Source organism: Delphinus delphis, chromosome 1 (genome assembly GCF_949987515.2).
Source record: "Delphinus delphis chromosome 1, mDelDel1.2, whole genome shotgun sequence".
Classification (NCBI taxonomy): Eukaryota; Metazoa; Chordata; class Mammalia; order Artiodactyla; family Delphinidae; genus Delphinus; species Delphinus delphis.
In genome coordinates, this window is record NC_082683.1 from 90,141,997 (window position 1) to 90,167,989 (window position 25,993).

At 31.6% G+C, this 25,993-nt stretch overlaps 1 protein-coding gene across 3 annotated transcripts in view; it reads right to left on the reverse strand.

The window, feature by feature from the left end:
* COL11A1 (collagen type XI alpha 1 chain) overlaps positions 1-25,993 on the reverse strand; it is a 200,861-nt gene that overhangs the window by 24,623 nt on the left and 150,245 nt on the right. For all 3 annotated transcript variants that reach the window (XM_060006424.1, XM_060006420.1, XM_060006422.1), the window contains 12 exons: positions 24,468-24,575; positions 23,484-23,537; positions 22,321-22,374; positions 21,713-21,820; positions 17,218-17,271; positions 15,696-15,749; positions 14,402-14,455; positions 8,396-8,449; positions 7,685-7,792; positions 7,338-7,391; positions 6,643-6,696; positions 5,556-5,609 (listed from right to left, as the gene is read on the reverse strand). In XM_060006424.1, the coding sequence (XP_059862407.1) occupies positions 5,556-5,609; positions 6,643-6,696; positions 7,338-7,391; positions 7,685-7,792; positions 8,396-8,449; positions 14,402-14,455; positions 15,696-15,749; positions 17,218-17,271; positions 21,713-21,820; positions 22,321-22,374; positions 23,484-23,537; positions 24,468-24,575 (810 nt within the window). The remainder of the gene's footprint in view (positions 1-5,555; positions 5,610-6,642; positions 6,697-7,337; positions 7,392-7,684; positions 7,793-8,395; positions 8,450-14,401; positions 14,456-15,695; positions 15,750-17,217; positions 17,272-21,712; positions 21,821-22,320; positions 22,375-23,483; positions 23,538-24,467; positions 24,576-25,993) is intronic.

A 25,993-nucleotide genomic window follows, 5' to 3' on the forward strand; every position in this document is an offset into this window, starting at 1 on the left:
TATGAGAAATATACTTTATATAAAATACACAGTATAATCCTCTCTCCACTATTCACATTTTATAATATTATTCTACAATTTACCCATTCTTCCATACATGTTGCAAATAGTTAAGTCTTCCTTATATGCCAGAAATGTGCTGTGCATGGAGAATACAAAAAAAAAAAAAAAAGTGAAACCCTAAGGAGTTCACAAAGTTTAGTTATGAAGGCAGACAACAAAATTAACAAATACAGTACATTGTAAAACACACAAAGATGAAGTAGGTGTACAAAATAGGTACACTGATCTAGTTAGGCAGTAGGGAAAGCTTTCCTAAGAACCTAATATCTGATCTTAATCTTAGTGTGGGTAGATATGGGAGGGATGTTTCCTTCTAATCTGACCACCCACATTCATGCATAAAGGCATAGGGATGGAAAGAATACATATATGGTATATATGGGCATATATAGTAGGTTAAAGCTTCCTTTGTATTTCTATTACTTAATAATATTAGTTATTGTTTTAATTTTTATTGTAAATTTTCTTTTGACAAATGAGATGGGACTCCTTAAAATTCCATTTAATATATGCAGTTTCAGGTTAGGTTTAAATCTTTTTTTAAGATTTTTTAAATCTTTTTTTAAATAATCTCTAGATTTTTTTTTTCAGTAAAAGGGCTTTGAACTAGTTCTTGGTTTCAAACTGCTATGATAACCTGAGTATTAAAATTCCATGGCTTACTGATATAAACTGTACAATCTTCTAGTGCCTCAAGGAAATATACATTTATTCTCAAGTATTAAAATGCATGAGAGAATGTACATGTACTACAAATGTCAACTTAATTTCCCTACTTGTTCAATAACTGTTAGAACGTTGTTTCTCAGTATCACTGCCACTCGCAACATTCTGACCAATATTCTATTGGGAGGGTTTATTATCATTTATTTGTAAGAGTCACTCAAGGAAAAATACATTTCTATTCATTGCTACTTCTGCTATAGCAAAATTGTTATTGGTCCTTTTCTGTTGTTCCAATGTAGCAAAACAAAGGATAAAAGAAATGTTAATTTCCACAAAATACATACAAAGCTTACTTAAAATTATGCTTTCTAGATGAACTAAAGGGAAATAAATGGTAAGGCAATTCTGTATTCAATTAAGTCATAAGTGTGTAGATTAGATATTATAATTATTGTATAGGAATGTTTTTTGCTGTTTCCACAAGGGTGATATTAAATTGATTCCTGCATCAAAGACATTGCTGCCTATTGGCTGAATGCAAAGGTTGGTGAAGACAGAATTCTCCTCATCAGCTACAATTCACAAAATTCACTCTGCATCATATCACTTTACGCTCAGGAGATTTGTGTTCACCCAGTGCATAAACAAAGTGACCTCACAGACATACAGTAAAGTTCCCAAGTACTTCCTTCTAACTCATTTTAATCACATTATTATCTCTCAAACTAGTTCTAAATCCCTGTTGCTTGGCAAATCCATTTTATTAAAATTATATGCAGTCATCATGAATTTAATGCTCTGTTTTTTGGCAACAGTTCTCATAGGAAATTCCTTTACAGTTAATGCTACATGATTTTACATCAACTTACACCAAATAAATAATACAAATTTGTATCCATCTCAACAGAATCACAGTATTCTATACTTCAAAAATACAATTAATTATGAAGTTACTATGAATTTATTGCTAATAAACTTTCATCTCAATTTATATAACTCAAAAATTAGAAGAAAACATCTTTATCTTATCTGTATATTTTATTTAATATGTTTGTTTTGTTTATAAATGATGGCATAATTCAAAACCTGTATTTAACTCCTTAAGAAGAGCATCCACTCTTTGAACTCTTGATAAATCCATATATTAGATGTAGTGGTTTAAATATACATTTTATTAATTTAGTCTTCATTCCAGCATGGAATATTAGTTATTTTGCCTACTTTATAAATGAGAAAACTGAGACTCAAAGAAATTAACTTATTCTAAGTTGTATTTATAAGTAGCAAAGCAAGAATTTGAAACCAGATCTATTTGATTCTAATGCAACAGCATTAGAATCAAATTCGGGCTAGTTTGTGCTGATAGTTAGCTATGAAGAGTGTCAGTTTACAGGCTGAGAAAGACCTAAGTAAATAATCTGTATTTCTATTTTTTCATCTTAGCCATCTTTTTTTTTTTTTTTTTTTTTTTTTTTTTTAGGTTACGGTAGAACTCTTGACTAGTTTGGTTGGTTGTAATTCAAAAGAATGAAAGCATTAATTGCTACTGTTAAATCAGAGCAAATTATAATTTCAGTAATAAGATTGTTGACACTAATCTTTACAGCATTAAAATATATTTTACTCTGCTAAAGAAAAAAGATTATTGTGTAAAACAGAGAAAGCCAATTAAACCTGCCAATCTATCCAATCCTAATACAGAACACAATTTAACATATTACGTTAAATATCGTTCAGGTTAGATTTAATGATGCCACATTTTAAAAGAAGAAAACTTGCATAATACTGTTCAGTTGGGCTGACCTAAGGTTGATTCTTCTGCTAAATCAAAATGGATGTAAATAGCTTTATAAGCAATGCAAAGTCATCACAATCTCATATCATTAAAAATTCATAGATACAAAGTCTTCTAATTTTGTTTCAAAATGACTAGAGCAGAATAAAAATAGCATATTATATTCGTAAAAATTGTTTTTTAAAATGGGAGGCTAGAACATCTCTAAAATTTTTGATGAGATTATTTTTAACTAATCTCATCAAAAATCAGAAAGGCAGCACTCCACTATAGAATTTTCTAATAATGAAAAGGATGATACAGGGAATGTATCAGTTAATTACTTTAATATCTAAGAGTCTCAGCCTAAAAATGTATAACTTCCTACATGTCACTTGCAACTACTGTAACCCTCTTTCTCCCAGAGAAATAACTACCATTCTGAATTTAATGAATCATTGCCTTCATTTATTTAATCACTTTTACCACTTATGTTTGAATGTTAGACGACATGTTTTTATTTTTTACATATTATATAAATGAGATTATATATCTTCTCCAGCTCAACACTACATATATTTTCTTAACATCAGGTGTTTGAGATTCATCTTTGTTGATTCACACATCTGCAATACAATATTTTCATTGCCATACAAAATTTCAGTTTATGCCTATCTCAGTACACTTATTTTTTCTATATGTGTATCTTGGTAAAGATGTATAAGATATCATCCAGAGCATGTACCTAGGAATGGAATTATGAGATAGTAGGGAAAGTTCATTGTTAAATTCTGCTAGGTAATAATGAACAATTCCTAAAGCAGTTGTACCAGTTAGCTCACAATAGCTGTTTATGATAATCCCCATTATTTTCTTTTTGAAAAACATCGTTTCCAACATTTGGTTTGTCAGACTTAAATTTTCATCAATTTATAGATGTAAGTGGCATCTCTACGTCATTTTTAACACACGTTTCCCTAACTTCTACACATCCTTTTACGTGTTTGTGGAACATTTGTGTAAAACACCTTTTCATGCCTTTTGTTGATATTTTTCTACTGTTTGATGCTAGTAAATTGTTTATATTTATTTACTTTTTTTAAATTTCAAAATCATTCAGTTTTCAAAATGAGTAAGCCACATGATCCACCACTGTCTCGCTAAAGAAATTAATTCATTCCCTAACTCTGTCACATATTAAAAGAATACATTCCACATAGCAAATGGTACTTAGTTGAACTTATCAAAGATTGTAAGTGAACAATCTGTTTTGACATATTTTAAAATAAAACTGAACTATATAGCACTTGCTGAGAATTTGCTTTGGATAATGGAATAAGCTGAGAAGCTGCCAATGGATGTTAATAAAATATTCAAAATATATTTTTATATAGTCCCTCCTTTTCCAGTAGTTATAATTTGAAGGAAGGTTTAATTCCCTCTGCATCAAAAGCATAATAACCTATACCTATATAAGATAATTTTGTGCTTATTATAACTATTCAATAACTGTTTCATAACTAAAGGCTAACACACTAACATTATTATGTTAATACATATTATTTTTGTTCTTTATGAGTTATCTTATAAATCCTAGGTATAGTAGGCCCTCCCTGAGAAGCAATATAAGTAACTTGCCTAAGGAAATACAGGTAATAAATGGTAGAGCTGGGTTAAAAGTCAGGTAGTGTGACTTCACTGACTTATTAACCACTGCATTAAATAACCTTCCATCATTTGACTGGGAGAAAGAAAAAAATGATTTCATGTTTTCTCAGGAAAGATTTCTACCAATTTTCAAAGATATTTTATATAAGTATTCTTCTGAAAGGTCTGAAGTAATAGAACAGATATTCATCCATTTGGAAATTTTTAAGAACATTCAGACGATAGGCAAAAACAGGCAACAGAGCTCAACATCATGTTACACTTCGTAATTACTTTCTAAGAATAACAGCCCAATGGTTGTTTTGGGATATATTTCTTTTTCTATCAAGATTATGCTTTTGGGCTGCTGACAAAAAGAAAACAAACAAAATAATAATAATAATAATAATAATAATAATAATAATAATAATAATAATGAGAAAGAGGAGGAGAAAGGTAAAAAAGGCACTTGGGTCGGTGAGAAGAAAATTGTATTCAGAGAAAATATTTACTATAAACTAAGTTCATTTCCAGCAAAGAGAAATGTTTGCTTGTAAATGTTGACTCAATTTATGTCCTGAGAGACAGAATTAAAACCTGTCCCACTCTGTGTATAGGAAGATGTGTAGTGTGAAAATTCTCCTAAGATAAAGCTACCATTAGAAAACCAGAGTGGCCCCAATTGCTCTGTGTCTTTGGATTACTGAAGAGGAAATGAGCCTAAGAAATATATTTTAATGTTGACCAAATATTTTGTTCATGGATAGGTTGGAAAATAGACTAAAGGAGGTTCAGGAGAACACTGTGTATTAATAGAAGTGCTGCAAGAGGCAGGTCAACAGGATTGTTTTATTATAAAAACAGTATAATAGTGGGAAAAAGGCAGTAAAGCAAATCTCCTAGGGTCCACTGTAGCCAATATTTTGAACAAGACCTTTATATTTTACTATACCTCTTTCTTAAAATCCTATCAGAGTTGTTTGACAGTGTAAAGCAATCTAACATTATATGCTGATTCCTGAGCTCATTCTACTGATACTGTATTCAAGTTTCTATAACATTTTCAACAAGCACTGGAGTTTGGACAACTCATCTCCCTGTAGGATACCATGAGCTGAAATTCAGGGTATCAGTAGAGTCTTTTATAAGAGCCTATGGCATTTGTACAGAGGAGATCTAAGCACAGAGAAGTGGGAAACTATTTTTCATTGTGACAGATTAAACCTGTCAATTAAATTGGATTCTACTTTAATAAGTATTTTGACAAATTTAAGAAATCACTCTCTAGGACATATGTTTTTCAGCACCATTATAATGCGCTGCCTACAGCTTACAAATATAATATAAATTTATACACACAATGGATAATGAGTAGGTGTTTCAAATAAAGAATTTAAAAACTTACTCTCTTTCCAGGAGGACCTGGTGGGCCAGCCTCACCAGATGGGCCAGGAGGACCCTAAAAAATGTGAAAAATACCTTTTAAGCAATTGGGTATTATTTTATGGCTCCCAGCACTGTTCAAACTCTGGACTTAAGCCAACCTGCTTTCTTCATTTCTCCACATCTATCTTTCCTGGAAAATCTTAGCCCTATTTCAGATACCTAAACTTCCTCCAGATATCTATAATTTGAGCTGGTAAATTCATATGGAAAACTTCTTCACAGCTGGAAAAAAAGTGAATCGAATTCCTTCTATTTAAAACTGTTCTTTTTTAAGTGCTAATTTATATCTGACAAGCATCCAATAGATGTACTAATTAATAGAATTATATGGTTAATAATTCTATGTATATCACATACAACGGTGAACCATAAATCTATTACCTCAAATTTCATCTTGTGCAACACTAGCATTTTTATTCCAAGGAGCACGCAACATGCTGGGATATGACCCACAAGTCTTATCTACACAGAATAAGTCTGTATCTCTTTGACTCCAAGTATCCAGTGGGTATGGCTCTAGAGACAAAGTTATGGTAAGAGTGCAGTTTGCCTTTGACTCCTACTTAAGTTAGTGCCCTCCTTTACTTCCTCCCTAAATAACCTTATGTAGTCAAAGGCCCCTACTGCATTTCCCAAATTAAAAATAAAAAATGAGTGCAAAAATGCTGAGTTCATTCTGGTTAGTAATTGAAGTAATTCATGCTAATAATAGGCTGATAACCTAGTTTTCTTCATTTAATTCTTATTTGTGTTTTTAAAATGACTTTCCACTTAACACAGTTGGAGAGATAGTTCAATGTAATATAATATGACAAAATCACTAGTATGATAGGACTACAGTTTTTATAATGAAGGCTTTGCTTATATTTCTTAAATCACATCAAGTAAGAAATGTTCCATGTAAGACTGACTTTAAACTGGAATTCAAATATACTTGAATGTGTACACACATAGCTATGCATTTGGAAGTATAATTATTTCTGATTATTTATTTAAAATATCTTGAGACTATGCAAAGATTGAATAAAAATAGTGTGCTTACTTACCGGTTGTCCAGGATCTCCATCTTCACCCTTGTCACCACCAACACCATCCTGACCCTATAATGGGCAATAGAAAATGAACCCAGTATTTCTCACTATTAATTAACTTTTATCAGAAAAAAAAGATATGATGTATCATCTTAGTCCTTAAGAAAAATTATTAACCAGACATACAAATAAAAGTATTATTATATTCTTTCAGTTGGTTTTTTTAAGGATTATGGTATCTCTCTTTCCATAAAATGTATGAAATTGCTATGATATCAAATTTAAAATATAGTATGTTCTTAATATAAGGAAAGGGGAGGATGTAATTAGTATAGAAAGACAGTGCATCCTTTAACCATGAACAAATATGGTGCAGTTTGAGATAGAATTTTCATTTTAGAATGGACTGAGGTAAAAGCAAAAATCTTGTAACTTTGAAATGATAGTAATGCGGCTACTCAGTTAATTAGTATGTACAACTCAACAAAGTCTGGAAAACTAACCCAATGAAGAGGTAATAATAATCATGCAACACAAGTCTGATAGTGTCCAAATATATGAATTTTTATTCTGGTAGTTGTGATTACAGTTTACATCTTCCTTTTATTGCTGTTTTTGGGGATCCACTGAAGTAATTAAGACTTTTCTTTAATTATTAACTGGGAACAATCCCCAGCAAAATAATTCCTTTGTTTTTCTATGATACTTACTGCAGGGCCAGGTTCCCCAGGGGGACCAGGATCTCCAGGAAAACCAACAGGACCCTAAAATAATGTTTTTAAAGGAAAGGAAATAAATGAAAAATTATTATAAAGTCATGATATTCTGAAATTTAAGAGGTAAAAATCATGGTAAAACCATATGAGAATATCTCTCTTCTCCTGTTAGAATTTTTTTAAAAAATGAAATGATTTGAGAATGCTTATGAATACATCAAACAATGAAAAGTCAACTTCACCAGCTATGGGCCAAAGTCTCATGATTTCTAGTCTTTCTACGAAAAGCTTCAGGTGGCTTTGACATAGATGCCACTTTAAAGAGGACCAAGGTCACTTACCGGGTTACCCTTAGGGCCATCGTCACCTGATGGTCCTTTAGCACCAGGCGGCCCAGCAGCACCAGGTGGACCAGCTTCTCCTTTCTCTCCTCTTTCTCCTTTGGGACCCTACACAATGTAAGAAAAAGAATGATTATCTTACAAGCTTTAAATCAGTTTCTTAACCTTAGCATACGAGGTCAGACAATACTCTGCTGTGGGAGATTGTCTCATGCGTTGCAAGATGTTTAACAGCATTCAGGTCTCTTTTGCTTGGATGCCAGCAGTTACCATTCCTCCAAGTGTGATAACCGAAAACATCTCCAGACATTGCCAAATGTTTCCTGGGAGTGAAATTCACTCTCAGTTTAAACCAATCTAAATTAGAATAATGTAATGCTAATACAGTTCATAAATGTTTACTCGATGTAGCAGAGTTTGCTGGTTTCTTTTGTGGACAGTCCACCAAAGATATATGCAATAAACAGCTTATAGTTCTAATGTTCTAACTTATGCTAATGTAATTTTTTTTTTCAGTTTCTGTGTGAATCAAAATATGCAGAGGATAGGCAAAATTATTGAACAAAAAGGCTCTGCATTTGTGATGATTCTTAACGGGTTGGAAAGTGAAAGGAACTGAATCACAGCTAGTAGTTAAGCTACATGTTTAAAATACTCTGAAGGAAATATCTGATCCATAACACACTACATTGAAAATAAGCCAGCACTTACGCCTGTGCCTGCTTCCCCAGGAGGCCCTGGGTTCCCTGCTTCTCCAGGCTCACCCTATAAAGAAGAGATCAAAAGAGTATCATAGCACAGAAACAATGTTTCACATTTGTTAAACTTCCTTCAATGATGACCATGACACTTTAAACTAGCCCTTAACTCATTATATTATTTAAAAGGCAGTGGACAACTTTGATAAAAAGAAAAAACTTTTCCTATTACTGACCTTAATACTTTTATTTCTCAAGTGGGGAGATAGAACTGGATAAGCTGGATGCTACAATTCTCATCAGTTAGTTAATACCCAGAGCATTAACCCAAGTTACCACCAAACCACACAAAACAGACATTTGCATGTTTCCTAAAAATTGTGTATTTGTGTTGCATCAATATTCATATTATAATTAAGTTTATGGATTAAACAATTTAAAATGTTTTTTACTAAAATATGAATTTACTTTACTATAATAATCAATTTCATAGTATTTTGATAATCTTATAAAATTTAGTTAGTAGAGGTCTAAAGAGGTCTAAAGTAGAGCTATAAATAAATACAAAAACACTATTTATAAGATACACATAGATACTTAGATACTAATTAAAACTGCTCTGTTTGAGGATATATATTGGTAGTCTTTATGATCTCCATGTATAGATGTGGATGGCTATTTTATGGCTCAGTGCAATAATAAATAAACCTCCTAGCCTAGTAGGCTTCCCTTATGAAAGTCTGTTACTAACTCTTCACACTTAGAAATGCATACAAACATAATATTCGGTTCAAGTAATCATCCAAGTGAAGTAATACAATACATTCATGTACCATGTTTCTATACAAAATCAGTAGTACTAGAAACTCTGAAGTGAAAATTGTTCTAAATTTTTTTAAAATGTGAGGCCTGAATTTTCTTTAATTTGTAACTCAGCTATTTCCAATATTCCTGGCACAGATCCACTGCTCATAAATTGGTTTGAAATGTATTATATTAAATATAAACATAATTCCAGGGGAGAGACTATTTTGTGTACATAATTTCTTATTCTTTGAGAATATGCACATATTTTAACTTCTTGAATTATCTGCATAATGAGTGAAGATATCAAGTACTTTCTAAGAATTCATTAGTATTATTATGTGTAAATTATTTTCTCTCTCAAGTAGGTAGCAAATATTTCCAATTATCTTGAATAAACTTTACAAGTAAAATATTGCATTTACATTATTTTCAAAGCAATGAATCATTCATCTATCCCAGTATGATGGAAAAATATGCAAGTGATATTTTTATGAGTCATTATTCACATCTTTGAAAAAAACTTAAGCAGTTTGCCATTCAAATCAACTGTAAAATGTCCATATTAAATTCTTTATATATGGAATATATATAGTATACTGCATAACCTCAGTTACATGTGAAATTTAAAATAGCCAAACTCACACAAGCAGAGAGTAGAATGGTGGTCACCAGGGGTTGGAGAGTGGGGGCCATGGGGAGATGTTGGTTAAAGTGTACAAAATTTCAGATACTCAAGATGAATAAGTTCTGGAGATCTAATATATAGCAATATGACTATAATTAACAATATTGTATTGTGTGCTTGAAATTTGCTAACAGGGTAGATCTTAAGTTTTCTCATCACACAACCAAAAAATGGTAACTGTGAGGTGATGAATATGTTAATTACCTTGAGTGTGGGCATTATTTCACAATGTGACATGTATCGAAATATCAATTATATGCCTTAAAAATACACAATATTTTTTACAGCTTTATTGGAGTATAATTGCTTTACAATGGTGTGTTAGTTTCTGCTTTATAACAAAGTGAATCAGTTATACATATATATATGTTCCCATATCTCTTCCCTCCTGCGTCTCCCTCCCTCCCACCCTCCATATCCCAGCCCTCCAGACGGTCACAAGGCACTGAGCTGATCTCCCTGTGCTATGCAGCTGCTTCCCACTAGCTATCTACCTTACATTTGGTAGTGTATATATGTCCATGCCTCTCTCTCGCTTTGTCACAACTTACACTTCCCCCTCCCCATATCCTCAAGTCCATTCTCTAGTAGGTCTGTGTCTTTATTCCTGTCTTACCCCTAGGCTCTTCATGACATTTTTTTCCCCTTAAATTCCATATATATGTGTTAGCATACGGTATTTCTCTTTCTCTTTCTGACTTCACTCTGTATGACAGACTCTAGGTCTATCCACCTCATTACAAATAGCTCAATTTCGTTTCCTTTTATGGCTGAGTAATATTCCATTGTATATATGTGCCAGTATGGAGGTTCCTTAAAAAACTACAAATAGAACTACCATATGACCCAGGAATCCCACTACTGGGCATATACCCTGAGAAAACCATAATTCAAAAAGAGTCATGTACCAAAATGTTCACTGCAGCTCTATTTACAATAGCCTGGAGATGGAAACAACCTAAGTGTCCATCATCAGATGAATGGATAAAGAAGATGTGGCACAAAAATACACAATTTTTATTTGTCAACTATACCTCAATAAAGCTAGGGAAAAAGGAAATACAGGAAATCTATTGACTATGTACAAAATGTTTTCACATGTACCACATTAACTCATAGTGATATCATAAGAGTTAGAACTAGAAGGGAAATAACTGCATATTTTGTGTTTTTTATTAATCTGTGTATTTTGTTGTTCCCCTTTAATCCCTGTCCACTATAAAGTTAAACTAGATTCTGAAATGATTCCATTTGTTTATGGTTTTTTTTAATGAGGGAAATAATAGGCGGTGAAGAGACAGGATTAAATAATTGTCAAAAAATAGTACAGATGAACCTATTTGCAAAGCAGTAATAGAGACACAGACATGGAGAACAAATGTATGGACACCAATGGCGGAAAGGGGGGGTGGGATAAATTGGGAGATTGGGATTGACATATATAAACTACTATGTATAAAACAAATAACTAATGAGAACCTACTGTATAGCACAGGGGAAAAAAAAAGAAGGTACAATCTATTTGTAGGACATATATTAAATTAATCTTAAAATGCATTTCAATATACAGTGTATGCAGACAAATACTGTTTGATTCCACTTGTACAAGGCACCTAGAATAGTCAAATTCATAGAATCAGAAAGTACATCGGTAGATGCCAAGGGTCAGGGGGTAAGGGGAGTAGGTCAGGGGGTAAGGGGACCTAGTGTTTAAAGGGGACAGAGTTTCAGTTTAGGAAGGTGAAAAATTCGGGAGATGGATGATGGTGAGAGCTGCACAACAATGTGAACATACTTAGTGCCACTGAACTGTACAGTTAAATATGGTTAAAATAGTATGTTTTATAATATGTGACTTTTACCACAATAAAAAACATTAAAAAAATTTAAAGACAAATTTTTACTACAAAATCTCTTCATTTTGAGAGCAATGCATTAATATTAAATTCTCTAATATATATATATGAAAATTACCTTTTTTGAGTATTAGAGATAAGTGTGCACAATATAAATAGCAATTACTTAAGATGAAATTAATATTAAATCTATAAAGGTCCCATTTAAAATCTTTGGAAAGGGGATAGGACAAAATCACAAGGAAAGGAATAAAACACTGTAACAAGACTACATTATACAAATTAAATATCTCTAGTATCAATGAGGCTATACCATGTTTATTCTAAGTAATAATAATTGATTTAAATACAATAATATAAATTCTATTAAGAGTATTGGCATATAAAGGAGGTACTAGTTTATACATTTATTATTACTTATCATGTAACTACTTTATCCCATGTTAAGATTAAAGCCCCCTTCAGAAGAGACAGCAAATTACTCTGTATGCCTAAAGTCATAACAGATGTATTCATTCTTAAGGTAATATCCTGTTCTGTCTCCTTGTTTTGAAGAAAACACTAAAGTACAAAATCTATCAATAGAAAATATATATTACATGGAAAACAAGTTAAACTTATTTAAGCAAAGTGCAGCATGACTAAAGTATCTTTGTTTCTCTTTTCTTTTTTTCATTGAATAAGTGACTGGGAATAAATCTTCCAAAATAGAAACGGGGAAGAATTCAAACCAAATCAGAGTTGATGTCAAATATCTGTAATCCACATAATAGTATATTACCCTAGGTTATGAAGAAATAAATAACATTAGGGTTTCATTTCTATCCTGCTGTTACATAGAAACTGTTTTAAACAGAGAAAAAATAAAACTCTGTTTTTTTAGTATAACAAATTTAGATTCAGGTATGTTTTAATTGTAAGAAGTTGAACGCTATCCTCATTGACTGAATCATTCCGTGAAGATTCAAAATTGGCCAAGTATTACCAGATAGGCTTTAAACAAATGGAAACAGTATGGAAAATAAGTTATCCAAAAATCCAAACATCTGGCATCCATGTTTATCTTCAAGGGTAGCACAGAGGATAAAACCATAAAAGAAGCAACTAAAGCACTTAAAGCTTTTCCCACTGCACACAAAAGCTTTAGGAAACAAGTAAAATAGGCTGAAAAGACTATTAAATGGTTTTAGAATTTGCTATATCGGCAAAAAACTAAAATTAGAGGCTAGTTCTCACAACTATCTGGTCAGTATTAGAGCCGAAAGAGGATGATGCAAAGGGAAGAAAGAGGAAAGGTGTGGGCCATCTTCATCAGTCTACTGTTATGATACCATTAGACACCAGTCCTCTCTTCTGCTATTCTTTCTATGACAACTGAATTCAACAAAAAAAGAGATTCTTTCAGTTACACTCTCAACTTATCTGCATTTTTCAACACGAAACTTTAAATTTAAGAATATAAACCAAGAGTTGATCAATCAAAAAAACTAGACCATTTATGCAGTAAGAATTAGATAATAACTTTCAAATATTTCTAATTTAGTAATTAAGAAACTATATAATAGTTAATCATATAAAATTAATTATAATCAAAATGCTAGAATGTGGGTGTTGAGAAGAAATAAACACCAAAGTATTAGGTTCTCAACCTACTACCTTTCTTTTTCTGAGGGCCAAATACTTTGATTAAGATAAATGAATGAGTATGAGATATGCTATGTCAAAATTTTTGAGACTAAACAACAGAATCATTTTTATGATTAGGATAAGTCTATACTTTTGATATTTATTAACAAAACTGAAGCAAACTCAGGAAATTTCTAAGTTTTTTTCCCTGCATAATATTTTATCATATGAAATTTAATTTTCATCCCTCAAAATTGGTAAATTATTTTTTAAATAAAGCAAATAACAATGTTAATTTTCTTGAAAATTATTTTAAGAAATGAGAATGAATGCATAAATAACAAATCAGAGGATGATTTTGACATTTTCATGAAAAGGAAGAGCATATATTTTAAATAAAATCATGTTCATGAAAAAAATAAGCTATTCTGAGCCCAGATATTATGGCACATGCCAACTATTTTGAAAAGTGCCAAAGACAGGTCATAGTATTAGTAATGAAAATATAACTCCAAATATGATGAACTGAATGATTAATTCTTTTATAATATGAAGGATTCTTTTCTCGCATTTAAGTCAGTTACATATTTTTTGCTTTTAAGTCAGTTACCAATCTCTTCTATTTTCAATAATGAAGGGTACTAGAGCCACAGTCTAGTCAAACTTAGATGGGTTAGAGTGGATCCTGATTTAATCCCTTTCTAATAACAAAACCTTAATGAAATTACTGAAATTCTCTTCGATTCAGCTCACTCAGCCTAAAAGTGTGGGTAATAATAGTAATGCCATCATCATGGAGGGGCTGTGTTGATTAAAGGAAATAATCCACTGCTCAGCACAATACCTGTCAATCAAAAATGTGATATCTCTAAATCACTTTTTCTTTAATTATTTAACTATTAGAGCAGATGAGCTGTAGTTCATATAACTATGTGTAAAATACTTAGAAAGACAGAACTATTAACAGCACTTATAATACTAGCTAATATTGTCAAATTCCTCAATTCTCGCTGTTTCAAACTGTCTATATCACTGCATTCCTCACCTTTTCTCCAACACCACCAACTGAGCCAATGGATCCCGGGGGTCCTTGTGGTCCCTGTAGTGTAGGAAAAGGAATACAGTTACGCTTGCTCTTAAAATAAAATATAAAATTACAAATATAAGTCCAGTTATTCTCGGAGGGAGAGAAATATTATGCAAGAATATTCCAAGTCATTTGAAAGATGAGACAAAATGATGAACTTTATTGAGTTGTCAAATTTACTGGATAGCAAATAATTTAATTATACTAAATTGATTTTCAAATTCACCAGAATTTTGAAGATAAGGTAGGAGACTTTCCAACTCTAGTCATGTTAGTTGATACTTGAAACATAATTTCAATCGGTCTGCCTATTGAAGAGATCAGATTTAGAGGATGATTTTGTAGATTATTTTAGTGGATCAAGATATGATTCTGGCTAAGAATTATGTAATCCATGCAAAAAACAATATAAACCATCTCTTAAACTTTAAATTACATAGGGGGAATTAAAACCTAAAAGCATTTTTAGTACATCTGTGCCTAATCTATTTTACCCAGTTCTGGTCTGACAAAATTAAAAGCAGGAATAACAGAAGAGCAATAAAGACAAGAATAAATGACTTGTTCTTTGTGAAAAGGGAAAGTCAAATGGAAACAGAACATCAAAGCCTATAAATTTGTTAATGGTAACAGTAAGATAAATATGGCATTACATTCCTGTAATATTGGAACAGTCAGTCAACAATTAAGCTTGGGGGAGGAAAGCTTTATACAGTTGACAGGAAACATTTTTTACATGGTAAGAGGTGCACATATTATCATGCACATATTACTCTAACATTTTTTATAGAAGGAAAATATAAAACTTTTAGATAGTAGATGCATAAATAAAGGCTGTTTGGAGTACAGACCTAGGCTAGTACAATCAAGCCAATTACAACCATCTCCTCAAGCAATTGTAAAAGATAAAGGTTAAATTGGAAACAATTCAGCAACATTGTACAGTTATTATGTGCAAGACAGTATGTTGAACTGAACAATGCAGTTCTTAGAGCTAGTATTTCTAATTCACCAATAAATATTAATATATATTGACTGTAAGCTTTGTACCTATATTATATTTGTGAGGACTAGCTCCCTACAAAGCTTTTCTTTTCCTGTAAAATAAAATGGAGTGAGTAAATGATCCTTGAGCTCTTGTTCTCTTAAACATTTAACAGGAGTGTAATTGTCTCCATTATGTCTTGACACTACCTGCTATTAAATAATATCTATATAACTTCAAAATAATTAACATATTTCACAGTCTTACATCAGCTCCATTGGGACCTTGAGGACCTCTGGGGCCTGGAGGACCAGGTGGACCCTGTAAGAGATGAATATTAAGGTCTATGAAGTCTAAACTCAAATGCATTTCTGATATTTCATTTTGTGATTAGGAAAACTAAAAGAAGTTTCAGCCTGCAAAATCATAGTCAGTGAAGCATATCAGTGTTATAAGTCATTTGTGATGGATACAACATCATGTTAGCAAATGATTATTTACACATAGCTATGGGGAAATTAGAACTGCAGGAAGAACAATTTAATTAAAAACTAGAAAAGTCTATTGTTACTATCTGGTACAATGAAGTCATACAGCTAGAAATATTTTAGGCTAGAATATGCTAGAATGCTAGAGTATAAAAGGAACATAAACTTTGAAGCGGAAATGGTGCTTGAGTAGATTTAGAATTCATTAATTCTATATTTTTATTTGTATATTTTTGTTTTGTTTTTTATGTCAGCTCTCATGTTACATATGCTAGAATTGGAATAAGATTAACTATTTAGTTGTCTTCCTCAAACAAAGGGTCTCTCTCTTGGTTGTGCTTTAAGATTACCTTGGGGCACTTTTTATAAAATACTGGTGACCAGAACCCCTTACTTCAAGAATGTATTAATGATTCAGGGAACCATAGCAAGCATATTTAGAGAGGAGTTTGCTATGTAATGATGCTGTTTGAGGTATTAATTAGTTATTTGAATCAGCAATATTTATGTTCTCAGTTTTTAAGTTTATTGTAATAAGAATAATTTCTTATTTGAAGAAAATGAAATCTAATATGCAAATATAAAAATATGTATTCTGAAGGAAGCAAAAATTGGGGGCAATGTTTATTGAAGGGAAAGAACAATTAGGAAATGTATTCATTACATTTCATAGATTTCAATGACCTTGGCTAATTGTTTCCTTAACCAAGATAGTCCTTAATCAGCAAATATATGTATTTCAAGTTTTTAGTTGAATTATTAGACTTAAACTTAGAGGAGAAATCCAGAATCAATAAATGCAAATTTTTATGTTATAGCATTCTGATTAAGACAGAATTCCTTATTAAATTAAGAATTTGTTTCAAAGTACAATTAATTTTTAATACTGTTAACATTTGCTAATTATCTAAATCCTGGGTAACTATTATCTATTATTTACCTGTTTCACATCAAAGTCCAGAGCTAAAGACTAATAAGTAACTGAAGTGTGGCAGTTTATATACACTTCAACAATAAATACACATAGAAATAAAAAATATATAACAATACATCAACCTAAGAATACCATATATGTATAAAACACTACTCCAAAGTGAGAAAGAGAAAAGATAGAGAATTAGTCAAGACTGTGGCGGGAGATTCAATAGCGGCAGATGCAAGTTTGGGTGAGAATCAGGGAGGCATCAATCTGAAAAATCATAGCCTTTAGGGCTACTTTGTTCATACTAATAAACCTTAAGAAAGATGTTAGTAATGTAGAAATTCACAGCATACATCAATTCTAAAACATAGAAACTTACCATGGGACCAACATCCCCATTTTCACCTTTTTCACCAGGTGGGCCTGGCAGACCCTAAGAACATATAGTAGAAAATAATAAAAGTCATTCATGTATTTAAAAATATATATATTTGGCTAATTTCTAATATAGAATTAAAAATCAAATATAAGTTAAATAAGAACATGGAAATTGAGTCAAACGAACATTTGTCAAAATACTTACAATGCAAATATTGACTATATAGGATGGAATCTTATATCTACATTCACTAATAAAATTTATGCTTTGTCTAATATACTGTTTGATTTCAGTTACATGAACTAAGCACATTATTTGGTCTGGGAATTTATGAATACTAAATCATTTTCTCCATCTTTTATGAGTAGTATATGGAACTACCATTGTAAAACTTTTTTGGAAAAATCTTGTCCCAAATTATTTTAGAACACCTTATCCAAGGGAGGATTTTATAGCTAGGTATAGTCAAAACTCTTTCAAAAATAAATATTCCATCCAGTATATATCCAGGGTTACAAATATCTTCTGAACTTTTAATCTGCTAATTCCACTTCTGAATCTTAAAAACTCATAGGCCATGAGACCTGATATATTACACTTCCCTTATTCTCTCAATCCATTTCCTTTACATTCATTTGCAGTGTAAATGCTTTAGGAGAGGTTTTGTGCTACTGAATAAACTCAGAGCAGCTGCACACAAATTTCACCGGGCCCCGTCTTTATGGAAAAATTATTTTACTTCCTCTTGCTCTTCCTAACTAGTTCCCCCATGCAGAGCTGTTTATATTTCCTCTTTCATATCACAATGATACTTTGTACATATTTGAATGTACACTTAAAAACACAATTATACCAGTTGTTTACATACTTATCCTCACTGGGCAGTGCTCTTTCAGGTGTCAATTTTTTGTCTCTAACAATAAGCAGAAGGCCAGGGAAAAACTGAGATTTTAATAAAATGTTGAATTTATGATGAATGAATGAATTCTAAGAAAATAAATCAACAGGAAATGCTACATGCAATAAGATGTTTCTTGTAACACTAGCTATGATAGTTAAAATTCTCAATTATTCCAGATGTTTAATCATAAGAAAACATAGTTAAATAAATTTGGTTGTATAAACTAATGGAATATTATGACTATAATTATGATACTAATATTCTAAATATGAATAATGTTTATGATAAGTATTAAATACAAATATAAATGAATGTATACTATAAATTTAACTGTGAAATATGTATTAAAATATGTATGATGACTATTGGACAGAAATAGTAAAAGTGGTAATAGGTTTTAATATGGTAGAATTATGGATTGTTTTAATTTTTAAAATGTTTTTGGGTTTATCATTATGTATATAAATCATACATTTTATACATATTTAAACATTTTTACAATAGTATTTCAGATATAATCTATTTAAGAAATAAAAAATACACGCTACATAAGCTCTACATTTCTACTGATATTTTAGTAAAGTTATTGACTTGGTCCTACACACAGTGGCTACAAAGTATTTGACCAAAACCCACACTAATAAATATACTTATTACCTAGTAAACATGCACATGTAAAATAGTTGAAACATAGGTTTCAAAAAGTAATACTTACCTTGAATGGATAGATGATGATCTTTGATATTTTTATTCTATTTTACCTTATCCTGTTATATTTCATTTTTAATGCTGGTAATAACCCACTAAATTGTTTTTGTGACCTACTAATTCCATATGACTCTCAGTTTGGAGAGAGAGTACTTTACCGAGTATATTTGTAAACATTTTTTAATGTTCCATATATTCATTTTTAGAGGAAATATTAATTACTGATTTATAATGAACAACATATACCAGAATGTCATTTATTTTTTCTCATATATCATTCAGATGTCTAGGAAAATAGCCTATCATATGTACTTCCCAAACAGTTATCATCATCTGATGCTAGCTTCTAGAATTACTAGAGAAGTTCCTAGTAAGTTTCCTGGGAGGAAAGAGCCAGGTAGTGTTTCTGATTTTAGCCTGCTTAAAAATTATTTGAAAGAGATCCCTAAAATTTTAGATTCCCAGATCTACAACCTAAGAGATTCTAATTCATTGATGGAGCACATGAACTCAAATTCTTAACAGACAAGTAGATTTTTAACACAGATGAAATAAACATTTCAGTTTAAGTCCATTTCCTTAAGTAGTAAGCATTACAGCTTAAACATAATTAAGTTCTTATAAACACTGTATAAATTAACAATCACATTCCTTATCTTCTGTACAGGTTTCCACCACTTTTAGTACAGAGCGCATCTAATTTGGGATCCCCAAATTGAATGGTATAAAATATTTGCTCATAGTTGTCTTTTACTTCTATAATAAGCCCAGTCTGCATTTCCATCTTTTATTTACACATGATTATTCCTAATATTAGTTCAATAGAAACCTTCCAATAGAAAAATATTTAAATATTTATTTTTTATGAAGTTTGATTATAGTTCGAGTTAAGACAGAATGTTCTTCTTATTAAAATTAATAGAAACATAATGAGTCAAATTCTCTTGTTGCAGGAACTAAATGTGCAAAATTGCACTCCAGTTTTAATCAGTTTTCACATGTCCTACCTCTTTCCTAGGGAGTAATTTATGCATGGAGAGACTCTGTTTTAAGGTCTGTCAATTTAAAATCATTTACTACATAAGTGATGAAATAAAAAAATGAATACAGACCAAGAACTCTCATTCTATATGTCTCCTTCATATGCAGACAAATAGTAAACATAGAAATGAAAAATCAAGTCGTTTAAACAGAATATTAGATTATTATTATTTCTGTCTATTATAATTGCTAATATCTATTCTGCCATGAAGACTCAATTAAAGTATGCAGATGTGATTGTGAACATGTTAATTACATTAGCATCTTTTCAGATTCCTGATTTAAAGAGGTAGCTGTGGGAAAAATATAATCAATTTTTCAGGGAACTGATTTCTTGAGTCATCCTCATCAAAGAGGACATTTCTTACTCTGTGGAAATGAAGACTTTTTTATGTTTTATGTTAATATGTTGTAAATATAAGCTACAAGGCACCTTTTTTAATCATGATAACTAAATTTCTAAATTACAAACTTTTGGATTCAGAATAATCAGTTAACTGAAAAAGCAGAAAATGAGTGGTAATATATCCACTGGCAATCTAATTTTTAATGCCTTGTTGTTTTCAAATATGTGTACTTCTCATACATACTGATATATACTACTCAGGATTGCTTATTTATTATTGTCTAACAAGTATAAAAGGGCTAAACACAAATATGAAATGAAGTTTTTACATTTTCCAAGTTGAAAAATAATTATTTTGGCATTAAAAAAAGTAGAAAATTATAACATCATGTTCACTGGTAGACATCCATTGAGTGTTATAACAATAATTGTTATGATAATATAATTATATTTTTACAATATAATTTGTACAATTATATATATATAAGCTAGTTAATATTAAAAACTAATATTCTATGGCTTTACTTATGAAAATAGAGATAAAAATTAAATTTATACAAATTCAACTTTTACTTACTTTTCCACAACTTCACAAAATTTTGAGTACAATGAACTAGATGATTTAATTTAATCATTTCTAATATTGCTAATGTGGCATAACTAATATTCACATGGCACCCAAATAGCATTTAAAACAAAATTTTTTAATCTTTTAGAGGATCACTAGGTAGGTATTGAATAAGCAAGTGGGAGAAGAAAGTCAGATGTTTCCAAAGTTTGTAGGAAGTAGTTAACCTCACATGGAAGAGTGGAAAAACAACTCAGAACAGATGTCTACTATGCAATGTTTTGCCTAAGAACCCAGTTGTAAGCCATATTTGAATGAAAATGTTTTAGCCTACAATGTTTTACAATTTAATATTTCCTCCCCTGAAAGTGTTTCATAAAATACAAATTATAATTGTAAATTTAAGAAGTTATTTTAAATGACCAATTTACTGTTAATTTGTTTATTTTACCTATTATTGTTTAACATTTCTTGTTGTTAGTTTCTGTTAATAGTTGCGATTGACAGTTTGCTATTTATCAAAAGGCTTTTAATTTTTGCTAGCCATCTGGAGTACTAATTTTCTTGCTGTGAGATGTGTGAAAGAATGCTTCTAACATCTTGCTTCTAACTGTCACACTTAAAGAAGGTTGTCATTCATTTTCCAAATACAATGAGGATGAAGAAAAGGGGTGTTATACCTATGGTGGGGCTAAATAAACTCCAGAAACAGAAACCAGGGCTGATGCAGCTTCAGAAAAATTAATAATAATTGATTAAAAGCAGTTAAAGTTCAGATACACAATTAAGTAAAACAGTCATTATACTTAAACTTTGTATCGTAGTTCCCAGATAGAAAGAAGGAAAGCTGTTTTGTTTTACAACTTCCGGAAAACCTGGTGTGAAAAGTAAGTGGGAATGACAAGGTTGTGCAACTCAGAGAACATCTTACCTGAAGACCTATGGGACCCGGAGGTCCTGGGAAACCTCTGGCACCTTCATCACCTTTTTGTCCAAACATCCCCTGCTGACCTCTGGGACCTGGCTCACCATCACCTCCCTAGAAAAGACCAATAAAAATGATCACAAAGTGGAAGAATCATGATTCTGCTACAAGTCATCATAAAAATGTAGCCATTTCTAATTTAATCAAAGACAGTTTATTTATAAGTTACCAAGTACAAAGTAAGTTACATTTCCATTATCCACTGCAAATATACCATTGTTAGTTTTGCTTACATTATTTGATTCTGAAATATGACTGATTTTGATTTTCTCACGTATATCAAGTGAAGTAAAAGCTATTTAAAAAGGGAAAATAATGTTCGAAACTGTCTATGAAGTACTTCTCAACTGTTTATTATCTATCTTCAAATGAAGTCACAGTGTTTTTTGTTTATAAAGATCAGCTTGGTTAGCTATATTAGATAATTTAAACTTGATTTAATGTTAAGCATACAAACTTATTACCACATGAAATAGACTGGTTATGTGACAGTTCATAAATCTGATCAGAGAACGGTAAGGCTTTAGATTTGCTGAACAAAGGGGAATACTTACAGCAATTCCAGGGGCACCAACTGGACCTTGAAGACCTGGGGGACCAGGAGGACCCTGCGGTGAGGTAAAAATCTGTAATTTTGAAACTGAAACCAGAGGAGCCTGAGCTATGTAGTGCAGAGCATTTGGTTGATCAAAATCTATTAATCATCTCTACATTTCTTGGGGGAAAAAAAAATGTTTTGGCATTCAGTACAGTCAACCATTATTTATTTTACTCCTTGAGACTCCAACTTGCCTACTTGCAATCAATTTTAAATTGGCAGTTATTGAAAGCATTCTCAACTATAATGTTGTGGATATTTAAAAATGGATTTCTATGCTAATATAAATCATGTTGAAGTTTCACACTTGAAAAATTTCAAAATACCAGATTTCTTTAATGAGATATGTATGTGTCAGAAAGAGCACATGAAAAAAGCATCCATATGCTATCTTCTAAATGAAAAATAGGATGTGGGGAATTCTATATGACAGAAAGTAATGATATATGAAACCTCAGAATTTTCTTTATATGTAAACACATGCAAACTCAGTATTATATATTAAGTATACTGGAACTCCTTATTTTGAGCAGTAGATTTCAATGGCTTTATGAGTCTTACATACATAAATATTACTTCTTAACTGTCCTTTTTTCCAACATAAATAACTGATCAGGCACTATAAAAGATCCAAACATTAAAGAGTCATTGGATTGGATTGCTCTTTTTCTTAAAACTGCCACACAGTGGGAAGAGTGCTTAAAGCATAGGTTCTGGAGGTATGTGTGGTTCAGGGACCACTGGGGTACCTGAGTCCCTGTCAGGTTTCCACTAGGTCAAAAATCCTTTTCATAACAACTTTAAGATATTATTTGTCTTTAAACCATATGGTATTCAAACTAATGGTGCAAAAACAATGGAGGGTAAAATTGCTGATGATTTAGTCTCATTCTGTGGCTTTTAGGGTTGGAATTATTGCATTTCTTAACACATAATTTGAAAAGAGGTTTTATTAAAATTGACTGAATCTCAAACTGAATAGTTCCCACAGAGGTAATATAGTAGTAATATTATAATCTTCGGAGAGGTAAGGGAATAGTAATATGAAAAAATATCCATGGTTAACACCAAAAGGAGTTAAATGAATAATGCCCCCTCAATAAGAAATAGGAAACTTACATTTTCTCCTTTGTCACCCTTGCTGCCTTTTTGTCCTGGTTCACCGATTTCACCCTGTATTTGAAAGATTTGAGTTAAAGTTTATCTCTAATATGCCATACTTGCCATTGCATTGTCATCACTATCATTGTATGATTATATTTTACTTTAATGTAATTATGTGCTAACATTTAATGTCACAGTTTAAATTGGAAAAGCCTGCTTCTCACTTTCTAGTATTGACTAATATTGATTTCTAATATTGATTAGTATATAGACAAACAAAAGTGAACTGGACTTTGAGGAATACTGCAGCTGGATTTTTAATTCACAAAATCAATTTTGTCTGAAATATTACCAGTATAAACTAATAATGAAAATACATTAATTTATATAAAAATATAATTACACATTAATCAAAAATCAGTTATTTTTTCTCCTAGTTTTCCAACTGCTAAAATGTTGCACATTATCAGAGCACTGGTTAACAAATTTTGTTATATAATTTCACAATAATATTAGAAAATATATTCAGTTCAAACACAGCATAGCTATACATTCAAAATTAAGAGCTTAGAATCTTTACTTATAAGTTAGTAAAAAATAGGGAAGTATAGGATTATCAAATATGTATGCAGCTCATTCTTAAATTTTAATTCTGCAATATCCAAGACACCACAGCTAAATGTATACAAGTAATTAATTAAATTAATTTCACATTTATTTCAGAAACATATATTTAAAAATAGATAAGCAACTTTGGCATCTGTTATTTTTTCTCACTACCATTGTTCTTGTCTTGTTTATATCCTACATACTATTTCCTGGGAAAACAATAATTCTCAACCTCTAAAATAAAACTTTTGAGCACAAGGAAGCTGTATTGAAACTTTGGGAAAGATATCTTTAGATTTGACATCTAATCTTAAAAGAGATTATATCCAGGATTCTTAAGGAAAAATTTATTTTTCACAGGATGCACTAATATGAATAAAGAGCACTCACCTTGTCTCCATCCTCTCCTGGGGAGCCAGCAGGCCCAGCAGGCCCTGGGAGACCCACAGGGCCTTGTACTCCATCTCTCCCTGCGGGGCCTTGGGGACCTTTTTCTCCCTGCATTGAAAATCCAGCAGGTCATTACTTTGTCGTAAGAAACCTATAAATTAGCTATTGTTACAATTTTTAAGTACAGCTACAACAGTCATACTCTGGCTTCCATATTTGACAAGGAAATTGCTTTGATTTTCCCCCAAAGTATATTTTCCCAATATATTGCTATTTCCTAGTAGCAAATGATAACACAAAAGATCTCTACATTCTTTCGTGACTAAGAATACTAACACTGTTAACAATTTATGAATCTCAAGTTATGGGTCACAAAAACAATTAAGACCCAACTTGGAATTTTTCTTTCAATCACACATTTTCAAATCAAGCATTATATATTGATAAATCAGATGCTCGATGTTTGTGAAAACTCACTGACCCTTTACTCTTTTTCTGTGCTGCTTGTATACCCAACTTTATAATATGCTTTATGTGTAGACTTTTTCTATTTTTTAACAATGTTTCATGAATTTTTCTAGATTTTGATATTTTCTTTCATTGCTGCTTTTACTGATTCAAAATGACAAGGCTGTTAGCTTTTTAAAAATTTTTGTTTACTTTTTGACAATGACATTATTTTCCTCTTTTTAAAATTTAACTATATTGTATAGTTTAAAAAGTATAGGCTTGAGGGCTTCCCTGGTGGCGCAGTGGTTGAGAGTCCGCCTGCTGATGCAGGGGACACGGGTTTGTGCCCTGGTCCGGGAGGATCCCCACATGCCGCAGAGTGGCTGGGCCTGTGAGCCATGGTCCCTGAGACTGCGCATCTGGAGTCTGTGCTCCGCAATGGGAGAGGCCACAACAGTGAGAGGCCCACGTACCGCAAAAAAAATAAAATAAAAAAATAATAAAATAAAATAAAAAGTATAGGCTTGATAATAAAGATAGCAAAAAATCCTTTCAGAGCTTAAATAAGTGATTTCCTAAAAGTCAAGGCTTCATCAGTTCTGTACAAAATTATTCCTGATTGCAGTTGGTGGTTCTATCTTTTCTCCCATTACGCAAGCTGGGAATCCATGTCATTAGTTCCTACATTTACATTATCCTGCTCCCCACCCCTCTGTCTCTCACCACCTCCTGTCCATTTATGATGACTAAGTTTTATCTCTTGAATATATTTACTTCTCTTTATCTCCACCATTAGCATCTTACCCCAAAATACTAGTAGGCTTCCTCTCAACTATTGAAATGTTTCCTTCTTATCTCACATCTATTCTTACTTCCAAGCTATCCTCTGTACTGCAATCAGAGAGACAATCATCTTACCAACATTCTTTATAGTCAATTTACTTGTTTACCATTCCTAAGGTAAAGACCAAGCTGCTAGTGTGGTCTGCCATTACCTGGCTCCTACTACCTATGGAACAGCCTCTAGCCTCCCTTGCCCTTGCTCTCTATATTTCAACCCATGTAGATCTTTTTTA